At 36.8% G+C, this 12,298-nt stretch overlaps 1 protein-coding gene across 1 annotated transcript in view; it reads right to left on the reverse strand.

Annotated features, from left to right (window-relative positions):
• The window catches only part of KTN1 (kinectin 1 (kinesin receptor)), an 88,700-nt gene extending 79,552 nt beyond the window's left edge, over nt 1-9,148 (reverse strand). Inside the window, exons 1-4 of the mRNA XM_006864643.1 lie at nt 8,593-9,148; nt 5,471-5,608; nt 4,204-4,374; nt 3,200-3,330 (exon numbers count right to left, since the gene is read on the reverse strand). Of these exons, the coding sequence (XP_006864705.1) occupies nt 3,200-3,330; nt 4,204-4,374; nt 5,471-5,608; nt 8,593-9,115 (963 nt within the window). The 5' untranslated portion in view covers nt 9,116-9,148. The remainder of the gene's footprint in view (nt 1-3,199; nt 3,331-4,203; nt 4,375-5,470; nt 5,609-8,592) is intronic.
• Between the last annotated feature and the right edge of the window lie 3,150 nt (nt 9,149-12,298).

Raw genomic sequence — 12,298 nt, forward strand, 5'->3', positions numbered from 1 at the left:
AATACAAAACAATACAATACAGGCAGATAGACTGATTACTACAAGAACAAACAAGTGGCATGCCCAGGAGACATCAAGGCAAATGGTCGGGTCCCTTCAGGGCAAACCTCCTTCTAAGACTAAGACCCAATGGGAATACACACTCTGATTGGTGACCACATTTGTCACCAATAAGTGAGGGAAAAGCAGCAATGAAGCTGTGAGCTAAGCCCTACAATGTTCAACAGACTCCGGTGAACCCAACTGGAGACCTGGCTGGACAGCAGCATGGGCCCAGAGTCAGTGACATAGCCATAGAGGACTAGAGTGGAAAGTGAAGCGTCCAGCTGATAAGAAGAGAGGGCACATGCATAAGTACACCCACATTTGCAGATAAATACCCACTTAACCTGGCTTCAATGGCTGGATGATCAGAGCTCAACCAGAAGAAAGAAGAAATAAAAAGAATAATCTGATACACTTTGATGAACCTGACCTACACCTATGGAAGCAGTAGCCCAAAAGAGGGAACGAATCTTTACAGCGAGGATCATTCCCACTCCCTCCACACACGGAGAAGACAGGGATGGGCAACTGGGACACTGGCTACATAGAATGGGGGGCGGGGGGTAAGGCTACAAAGGCAAGAAGTGACTGGCTTGCAAGCTTTCAAGAGGGAACCTAGATCCAGAGGGCGTGGAGCAAGGTAGAATCTCTACTGAGTAGTATCTAATCTGTCTAGGTAGGGCCAAGAAAAGGAGATGCAGATAAGTCTCTTGAGATACAAAGGTGAATAATTGTTATCAGTACTGATTGTAAGGGCTGGAAATGTAAAGGTAGACATTTTGTAGTAAAGAGAGGGGAGGGATTAACTTTACAGTCTAGAAATGGAGGTCCCTGGGACCATCAAGAAGGGAATCCCACCCAGAGAAGCAGTGATGCCAGAGATGGAGGCAGAGATGACGATGTGGAAAGAATGGAGCTGCTGGAGACTTTGGACCTTGAGAGGGAGAGGGGCTGTGTGCTGACAACTGGGGGCAGGTCTGCGGGGTATACCCTGTGGTTGGTGGCTGATGCATGGAGGGGATTGTAACCATGGCAAGGAAACAATATACGATGGGATCCAATGTGAAGCTAATGTTCTCCCATGTAAAGTATCACATAACACAATAAATTATTTAAAAAAAAAAAAAAAGCAAAAAGAGCTTACAAAACTTCCAAATGAAAAAAAGTCAAGTAGATTTCAAGATAAAACATTGTTTTAAATGGGGGAAAAATTAAATTACAGAGTAACCTAAAAGAAAACTATTACACCTTCAGATCAAAAGAAAAAAACAGAAAGAATTAGTAAACATTAACACAACAGAAATCAACCTGAAAACAAGACAAATGAATTCAGTGTAGAAAATTATGTAGAACAAAGAAACCAGCAGTACCATAAAAGAAAAAAACACACACTGTAAAAAGACTGCAATACATTTATACCTATTGGTAACTACACTGAATGTAAATAGATTAAACAAACCAGTAAAGAGACAGAGTAACAGAACAGGATCCTTTAATATGCTATCTAGAAGAGACACATCTTAGCACAAATAGATATATGAACACATGTTCACTGCAACACTATTCAAAATAGCAAAAAGATGGAGACAGCTTAAATGCCCATCAACAGAAGAATGGATGAACAAACTTTGGAACATACATACACACAATGGAATAGTACACAGTGTTGAATAACAATGAATCTGCAAAACATCTCACAGCATGGATGAACCTGTAGGTAATTATGCTCAATGAAATTGGTCAATTACAAAAGGACAAACATTGTATGAGACTAGTGTTGCTTGTTATCACTTTAAAAAGGTCTTGCTCAGCAGATTTGCCTAATGCAATACGTCATTTGATTTCTTGACTGCTGCTTCCATGAGTGTTGACAGTTGATCCAAGATGAAGTCCTTGACAACTTCAATCTTTTCTCCATTGAGAAGAATGTTGTTCATTGGTCCAGTGGTGAGGGTTTTTGTTTTCTTGACATTGAGACGTAATCCATACAGAAGGCTGTGCTCTTTCATCTTCATCAGTTTTAAGTCCTCTTCACTTTCAGCAAGCAAGGTTGTATCATCTGCATATCACAGGTTGTTAATGAGGCTTCATCCAATCCTGATGTCACGTTTTTCATCATATAACCCAGCTTCTTGGATAATGTGCTCAGCATACAGGTTGAACGTTGTTGTTGTTAAGTGCCGTCGAGTCGGTTCCGACCTATAGCAATCCTGTACAGGGTTTCCAAGGCTGTAAATCTTTACGGGAGCAGAATAAGTATGGTGAAAGAATACCACCTTGTCGCACACCTTTCTTAATTTTAAATCATTCAGTGTCCCCATGTTCTGTTCGAACAACTGCCTGTTGATCCAGTTGTTGTTGTTGTTGTTATGTGCCGTGAAGTTGCTTCCAACTCATAGTGACCCTGTACAGGGTTTCCAAGGCCATAAATCTTTACGGAAGCAGAAAGCCTCATCTTTCTCCCGCGGAACAGCTGGTAGTTTCGAACTGCTGACCTTAAGGTTCACAGTCCGATTTGTAACCACTACGCTACCAGAGCTCCTTGTTGGTCCAGTAGGGCTCCTTAATATAGTGAACAGATGTATGAAAACATAGATATAAAATATGGGGTGGCTTTGTTTTACACTAAATTTAATCTGCCATGGCACTTACTTAGCAGTAACAACAAGGTGAAAACAGCAGTGATTCTCTCACATCCAAATCATTTTAGAAGAATAAGAGCATATTCGCATTATAAGGAACATAAAAGGTTCTTAAGGACTTCGGTGCTACCTTTAGCCAAAAAAAAAAAAAAAAAATCTATATATGCTATACAGAAATCACCTGGCCCTGACTTCAAGACTTTCTGGCAGAGCAAAGCAAGGTACAACTAAGGCAAGCATGAGATGGTGTAGAAGTCATATAAATCATCTTACTTAAGAAACTGACATTTGCCACAGTATCGGATGACTCAGTAGGCATCTAACTAGGCTGAATAAATGCGTATTCATTTGTCTGGGTATATGAAATAATTCCACAGCTTTCACAGGTGACACTGTTTTGGTATGTGCAGAATGGGAGTAGATAATAATTCACTGTTTTAGCAGCAGTCTTGTTGGTAAACTTCTAATTAACATTTCCAAATAGGTTCCTAAATCAAAAGTATATTATTTACCTTCTTTAAAGCATCCTGTATCACACCAGACTTCTCCTTTAGCTGGTCTACAACACAAAGGGCTTCATCTTCGGAAAACACCATGGTCTTCAAGGACAGAAGAAAATCTTTAAATTTCACTTCAGCATTTTCTTTAAAAAATAAAAAAAGGAGTCAGCAATTTACAAACAAAAGCAATAACGTAAGCAAAGGTAAGCATTAAGAATTCCTGGCCCAAAAAGTCAATAATCAAGAGTAAAAACAGATTTACATTTCAGATCAAATAACAATACATGCTTCAGTCAAGAGAAAAAAAGTATTTACCTTCACCATTTTTAATACAATATGGAACTCATTTGTTATATTATAAGTTTAACTTTTAACTGAAAGTTTACACAAATTGCATACTAAAATGTCAGTAGGCCCTTACTTTAAACACACATTTAAGAATCCAATATATACTATGTGCACTAGATATATATTCACACATGATCTCATTTAACCGTAATAAATTCTGAGACATATTAACAAATTCTACAAATAAAAAAATGATCTCTAAAATAACTTTAAAAAGAATTCTGATCTTACAAAGATCAAACATATAAAGCAATCCTGACATTTCAAAAATCTATACATCAAAGACCTCTCTCATTTATCCCAGTTCTCAAAGGGCTCTATGTTAAGCACCAAAGCTTTCTTCTTAAAAGAAACTGCCAGCCATCGGGCTTTAAGACCCAAAGGAGTGGGGAGTGTTTATTCAGGTATATTCTAATCTTAAAAAGGCCAATTGTAAATTTGCCTAGAAACCTATCAGGAGACGGTAGTACAATAGCTGTGGGACTTGGACTAGTCCAATTCCAAGTCCAGGTCTACAAAATTGAGATTGGACTAGAAGACTATCAGTAAATCTTTCACTACAAGAATTTTACCAGTCTTTTGCATAATTGTTTCAAAAACGAAAGGTACTCAATTCCATCATAACTCAAAATAGTTTTTATAACAAATCACAACATTTGTTTTATTACCTTTGTCAGTTTCAGTCTTCAGTTTTTTAGCCCCCGTTTTCTGAAGCCCTTCAACTTGGTCAGGTTTAATCAGATTAACCACCTCTCTCTTATCCACCACAGGATTTGGATTAGCATTATCCATCAAAGGAATATACGAAGTTGGATGAATAAGGGGTTCATCTACCAATACTGCAATTTAAATTCAACAAAATCATAACTGCTCAACATTCTTAAAAGCAGTATTAAATGGCATGAGAGCACACTTAAACTTAATGAAAACTAGAATTATTTTCAAATAATTTTATCACTTAACAAGTCAAAACAACTTTTCTGATAAAGCAGTATCAGTTCAATATATTACAGTACATTTAAGATACTGAAAAATGTCTAGCATATTATTTCTAATAGTATTTGAAATTGTCTTATTCTTTACATTTTCAGTTAGTTCTCATTTATTCTCCCATTTTTCATTAATAATCCATTCACACTTAATTAGTATTCAAAGAAAATATAATTCTTATTGCAACTGATGATTTTTAGTAGAGCTTCTTTGACTTGCTAGGTACAGAATCAGTCATTGTTCCTTATAGATATCATCTCATTTCTAATTGTGATAAACTCTAATTTCCATGATACATCTTAGTACATAGGCTAAAACTTTCACAACAATATTAAAAGTGGAGAAAGGAAGCAGCCGTATTTGCTACTAGTATTAATAGAAAGGTTTAAACCTTAAATGTGATGTCTGTGGATTAGATACCCAGATGGAAATGTCTCTATTCCTACCTTTTACATGGACTTTTGTCCATACCTAGTTCTTTGCATTTATTAAAAATCAACAGTATTTTTTAATTTTATCAAATCTTTTAGCGCCTATTGGGGCAATATTTTTCTCATGTTTGATTGCTTGCCGTATCATAATTTCATTCGAAAAACAGAACTGAGAAATGAGGATAAGGCTAGATCTAGCTATTGTCCTCAAGAATAATCTTTAAGTGACAGTCGGTAAAAAAGCAATACAGCTTTCAAAGGTACAGATATTACAGGAATTTTTTTCTTCTACAGAGTTTATATGGCATTTACAGCATTCTTTATAAAACAAGAGTATTTATAAATTTGTTATCCTTTTTAAATTTGCAGATACGTTTTCATCACAAAAGCACAATCCAGGAGTTGTATTGATATTAACAGTTGTTACATTATATACTAAACTGGGAACTAAAGAGCATGTCAGGCCTACTTTATATCTCTAGAATTAAATCCAATACATATCTATACATTTTACCATTTTCTGTCTTTTGTTTCTTTGATGAGACTTTCTTCTTTCCTGATCCACTTTCTTGTTTAGTGTCTTGATGGAGAGGTAATAATTCTTGCTTTTTTGAAGGTACCATGGGAGTTTCCACTTTTTTATCCTGGTCATCTGTATTAAAAATAATTATTGCACAGTGAACACACCAGAAAAAATACAGTAGTAATAATTTCTAGAATGCTTTACCACTAATATTTTAGAACACTACTTCCAAAGACCTGGAGTTAGAAAACCAAAAGGGAAGAACATGCTCAGCATTTCTCAAGCTGAAAGAACTTAAGGAAAAAATCAAAGCCTCAATTTGCAAATATTGAAGGATGCTATGGACTCCTGGTGTGGTGTTGTGGGTTAATGCGCTGGACTACAAGGCTGGTTTGAACTGCAAGGTCAGCGGTTCAAGCTCACCAGGCACTCCTTGGAAACCCTAAACAGGGTCACCGTGGGTTGGAACTAACTCAACAGCACTAACAACAACAACTACGCACAAAATACTGAATGATGCAGAAAGCATCAAAAGAAGATGGGAGGAATACACAGAGTCACTGTACAAAAAGAAATAGTCGATATTCAACGATTTCAAGAGGTAGCCTGATGATCAAGACCCAATAAATAGTACTGAGGAAGAAGTTAACGGTGAACTGAAGGCATTGATAAAGGATAACACTCAGGGAATGGATGGAATTCAAATTGAAATCTTTCAGCAAACTGAGGCAGCATTGGCGGCAGTCACTCATCTATGTCAAGAAATTTGGAAGACAGCTACCTGGCCAAATGATTGTCAGAGACTCATATCTGTGCCCATTCCAAAGAGAAATGACTCAGTGACATGCAGAAGTCATTGAACAATATCATTAACATCACAAATAAAATTATACTAAACTTAATTATAATAACCTAATATATTTGTACACAAATTATACGTTATACACACTATAAATAGTGTGTGTCTTTCCTTTGCTAGTTTTACTTGTACCTAGCATATTGTCTAGCACAAAACCTTTATACAATGTTTGAAGAAAGATTCAACGAGGAAAAGTTTGTGGCCCACAAAAAGTTAAAAGATAGAATAAGCGTTGTTGTTACATGCTGTCATAACAGGTCATACTCATAAGAACCCTGTGTAGGGTTTCCAAGGAGCAGCTGGTGAGTTTGAACCACTGACCTTATGGTTCAAACTGACCTCACAGTCCATTGCTTTATCCCATAGCACTACATCAGGACTCCAGAATTACCATGGTTGATGTTGGTTAGTTATGTCCTGTCGAGTCCGTTCCTACTCATAATGACCCTGTACAGGGTTTCTGAGGCTGTAAATCTTTACAGGAGCAGAAAGCCTCATCTTCCTCCTATGGAACAGCTGGTAGTTTTAAATTGCTAACCTGGAGGTTATCAGCCCAACTCGTAACCACTATGCTGCTAGAGCTCTGAAGGTAATTTATAGTTCCAGGGTATGCTCTCAGAATCAGATTCATGGAGATTCCCATTCTGGATTGCTTTCTTTTTGTTTGGTTGTTTCTTTCTTTTCTTCTCTAGAGTTACCACATGACCTAGCATTTCCAAAAGACCTGAAAGCACAGACTCAAACAGGTATGTGTAAACTAATGTTCACAATGGCATTATGCATCATATTCAAAAGAAGGAAAAAACCTAAGTGCCCATTCACAGAGGAACGGATGAACAAAATGTGGTATATCCAAGCTATGGAATAATATTTAGACATAAAAAGAAATGAAGTCCTAATGCATGCCACAGAAAGGCTATATCCTGAGAACATTATGATAAATGAAAAGGAGCCAGATACTAAAGAACAAATATTGTATAATCCCATTAATATGAATTAATTAGAGCAGGCAAATGCATAAAAATAGAGCACAGATTAGAGAAGAGAGGCATGGGGATTTATTGATTAATGGGGAGAAAGTTTCTGTTTGGGATAATAAAAAACTTTTGGAAATAAAGTAGTGATGACGGTCATACAACACTGTGAATACAATTAATGCCACTAAATTATACATATAAAAATGGTCAAATGGCCAATCTTATGTTACATGTATTTTACCAGGAGTGTGGCACTGTAGCTTAACCACTCGACTACAAGATCAGTTTGAACCGCAAGGCTGGTCATTTAAACTCACCAGCTGCTCCATGGAAACCCTATACAGGGTCGCTATGGGTCACAACCAATGCAACAGCACTTAACAACAACAACGTATTATTTTTACCAAGGGACCCTAGTTGCACTTTAGGAGAAGCACTGGACCATTACCTTAAGTTCAGTAGCTCACACTAGCCACTCCACAGAGAAAAAGAATGAAGTCGTCTTCTCTTATAAAGACTTTCAGCCTCAAAAAATCTGTTAAAGGGTCACTATGAGTACAAACCAACCAGATGGCAATGAGTATATATTTTACCATAATAATTTTTTAGGTAGGAAAAAAAATTAATTAGTCGAGGGCAATAAGCAGTATCCGGTGTGGTGCTGTGGGCCAATGCACTGGTCTGCAAAGTGGATTTGAACCACAAATTCGGTGGTTAAAGCTCACGAGGTGCTCCTTGGAAACGCTACACAGGGTTGCTATGGGTCGGAACCAACTAGACGGCACTTCACAATGAATAGGAATAGATCTGATGCAATGAGTATATATTTTACCATAATAATTTTTTAGTAGAAAAAATATGACTCAATCAAGAGCAATAAACAGTATGTGGTTTCTTTGTTATCTTTAATGTCTACCATATTAATTAGAAAGTGTTAGTTAAAGTAAACATAAAAGTTCCTACTTGCTGATATTTCTCGTCCTTTATGGTTTTAGAGAAACAGTTCAAAAGGTAGCTTTTGTACACTGCCAATAAAGATCTTTTTCCATATTTGTTATACGTGGTTCAGTTTTAAATGTTGTTTAATAATCAATACTAATTATTTCTAGTACCAGCTAATGCTAATTCAAGTAAACAAAGTAAAAAGTGTAGTGATCTTGGTTTCAGACTCAGCATTAACATTTTGTGTGTACAACTAACAATGTTTCAGAATTTCAACCCCCTGAAGTTTTTAAAACAAACACAATCACATGATGAAGTTAAATAAATTACAATACCATTTCCGTTTTTAGACTTCTTCTGCGCTGGTTTTTTCTTTGAGGCAGCTGCTTCAGATGGGAGGGTTGGCTGCTTAGTAAGTGGGACAGGTTCTACTTTTTTGCCAGGCATCTTTGATGAATCACTTTCTCTGATGACCTGTTCTTCAAGCATAGGTTTGTGCTTCTTTTCCTTCTTCTTTCTTTCCCTGACACTACTTGGTGGTTCACCCACGTTCAAAGGAACAGGCACAACTTGCTCATCTTCGACAGCCAAGGCATCAGCTAATTTGAAGTCCCGGGATACACTCTCAGAATCAGATTCAGGGAGATTCCCATTCTGGATTTCTTTCTTTTTATTTTTTTTCTTTTCTGCTTTCTTCTTATCTGTTTTTGTAGGAATAACCTTTTGTTCTCTTTTCTGTTTTGCAAGAACTTCATCATATAATGTTTCTTTCATGAAAAGCCAGAAAAAGAGGAAAATTGCTGTAATAACTATTGAAGGAATAAGGACAATAAAATATGTTGACTCATAAAACTCCATGGTGCTTTTTTTGTTAATGTGATCCTACAAAACCTAAAAGGGGGAAGGGGAAGAAAAACTCAGTTAGTCTTTGAAACTTAAACAAACAAATCCCTTTTCTTTCAACTGGCATTCCACATCTACCCTAAGCTGCATGCACACCTAAGCAGCTTTACTGTTTACACCCCATAGTAGATTACTTCTGCCAACCACAGTTGAAATAGGAGGCTAAGTCAAAAAGTACTGCTATAAAATCACAGAAAATTTATTAAAGTATCAAAATGTGAAGCTGTTATTTCTCAACATATCTTTAATTTTAAAGTCTGTACACGTCTGAAGGCACTGTTTCCATCTAATTCTTCACAGAAAAATTCAGCATTCTTCAATTTGTATCATATCAAAACGGCAGTTTGGGCATTTTCATGGGATTCAGATCACATTCCTTTTCAATGTTCTTCAAGCTTGGGGAACAAAAAGAAGTCTAAGAGGGGCACAATCAGTACTGAGGGTGGATGGGCAAGGTTTCCCAATGAAATTCTCTTAGGACAGCTATTATGACCCTTAAAGAAGGAACAGGTACAATGCTACTATGGAAAAAAATTCCTCAGCACAAATCCTAAACTTTTCCACAACTTAATGAGCCCCTAGGATTGTCCTATTACACACACACACACACAAAAAAAAATCAAGATTACCCTTCAAGAATTTTAAAAATCTATGAAAAAGAAACATCATTACCTTCTGAGCTGACCTCACTACCTTGAATTCAACTGGCCCAGTGGATCTTCTCAAAAGACACTGTTTTGACTGGGCTTTTTTATTTTTTACAGACGCCCTAAGGAGACTAAGACAAATGTATTACTGAAACAACTTGCTGAGGCTATTCACTCATCACAGAGACATGTTTAAACACTTTCTCCCTGGAAAAAAAGTGTGTGTGTATGACTTACCCTTGTATACCGTGAAAGAAAACTCTACAGTAACTAAAAAGAGTGTTTGTAAAATATTCTTTCTTTTTCAAAAGCATATGAAAACATCTTAATGGTAAGGAAGAAATTTAAGATGCCCACCTTGCCTTCCTTTCCAAGCATTCACTTTATAATTCTTTTAGTATTCAGCAGTTTTTCTTTTACTACATAATACGGTTAAGTACTACTAGATCTATTAATTAAGTACAGTTACACTTACACACTACAGTACCCTCAAGAAATTTAAGAATGTTGATTTTTGAGGGCAGAAAATACCTAGTAATTTAACATACATCTCAATGGGTTTTCTCATTTTTAATTCTATAGATTACTAATTTTTATTACTCCACCAATAAATGACATTCATATAACGATGGAGATATTTACATTATTAATTTTTCTTTTGTTAAAAGTTGCCTGTTGAAGTTAGACATTGTCTACCTAAAATGGGGGCGAGAGGGGTGGGGAGATGTGTGGTTAATAAAGGCACTAAGTGATTGGCTTACAAGTTTTCAAGAGGGAGTTTAATTTCAGAGTGTGTGGTGGGGGTTTGTGAATCCCCACAGAATAGTATTCATTTTGTCTAGACGGGTCTGGTGAAAAGAAATGGAGGTAAGATTCTTATAATTCAATAGTGAGTAACTGTTATCAAGACTAATTACAACTGTCACAACTATAAAGGTATAAGTTTTATAACAAAAACGGGGGAATAGCTAATCTTACAGTCCAAAAACAGATGGCCCTAGGACCATCAAGGGAAAAAAGACTATGAGTGGAATGTGGGAACCTTACCCAGAGAAGCAGCAACACCAGAGATGGAGATTAAGGCATGGAGAAACAGAGCAGCTGAGGACTCTAGACTCATGGAAAGAGAAAGGCTGTGTGCTGGCAGCCAGGATGCAGGTCTGCAGAATGTGCCCTTTGGTTGTTTAATTGATTACATATATTCCTGAGTGTTTTTGTGCACAATCCAAAAAAACACCCCAGAGTGGATAGAAACAAATACTGCCGAATGATGATGCACAGAGGAGACTGTAATCATTGCAATGAAACAATGAGTGTAAAACCGATGTTATCCCATGTAAACTATCACTCAATTCCTAATAAAAACTTTTTTTTAAAGTTGCCTGTTGAGTCAATTCTAACTCATGGCAACCCAATGTGTGCAGAATAAACTTCTTCACATGGTTTTGAAGACTGTTTTTTTTTTTTTTCAAAAGCAGAACTCCAGGCCTTTCCTTCATGAGTATATCACAATGGAATTTAAAGACAATCTCAAGAACAGACTGGATATACTGAACAATATTATCTGAAGACAAGAGGAGTTATGGAAAGGCATTAAGAACATCATACATTAAAGAGAAGCAAAAGGTCAATGAAGAGACAGGAAATAAAAGAACAAAGAGGATGTCAGAAGAGACTCTGAAATTTGCTGTTGAATCTAGAGTAGTTAAAGTGGATTGAAGTAAAAGAGCTGAGCAGAAAATTTCAAAGAACAGCTTGAAAACACCAAGTATTATAATGAAATGTGCAAAGTCCTGGAGTTCGAAAACAAAAGCTGAAAGAACTGAAGAAAAGTCAAAGCTCCAATGTACTAACTACTGAAGGATTCAATAGGCAAAATATTGAATTATACAGGAAGCATTAAAAGAAAGAAGGTAGAAGGAATATTTAGGAGTCCTGGTGTGGCACAGTGGGTTAATGCACCAGATTGCAAAGCCGTTTGAACTACAAGCAAGGCTAGCGGTTCAAGCTCACCAACTGCTCCTCGGAAACCCTATACAGGGTCACTATGGGTCGGAATTGACTTGACGGCACTTAACAACAGAAAAAAAAAAAAAATTGGTTGACACTGGAACACTTCAGGAGTAAGCACATAATCAAGAACTGATGGTTTTGATGGAAGAAATCCCAACTGCACTGCAGGCATTAGGGGAAAGAAAGGCTAAAGGAACTGACGAAATACCAAAGGAAATGTTTCGACAAACTGACACAACACTGGAAATACTCACTAGTGTATGTCAAGAAACTTGGAAGGCAGTTACCTAGCCAACCAACTGAAAGACATGCGTATTTGTTCCTATTCTAAAGAAAGGTTCAGCTGAACAAGAACATAGATACCAAGGTGAGAACAAAAGTGAACCTGACACTTATTGTTGTGTACTGACCCATAGCAACCTTATGCACAGCAAAATGAAACACTGCCCGATCCTGGGCCAACCTCACTACTGTTGCC

Source organism: Chrysochloris asiatica, unplaced genomic scaffold (assembly GCF_000296735.1).
Source record: "Chrysochloris asiatica unplaced genomic scaffold, ChrAsi1.0 scaffold00067, whole genome shotgun sequence".
In the NCBI taxonomy this organism is placed as follows: domain Eukaryota; kingdom Metazoa; phylum Chordata; class Mammalia; order Afrosoricida; family Chrysochloridae; genus Chrysochloris; species Chrysochloris asiatica.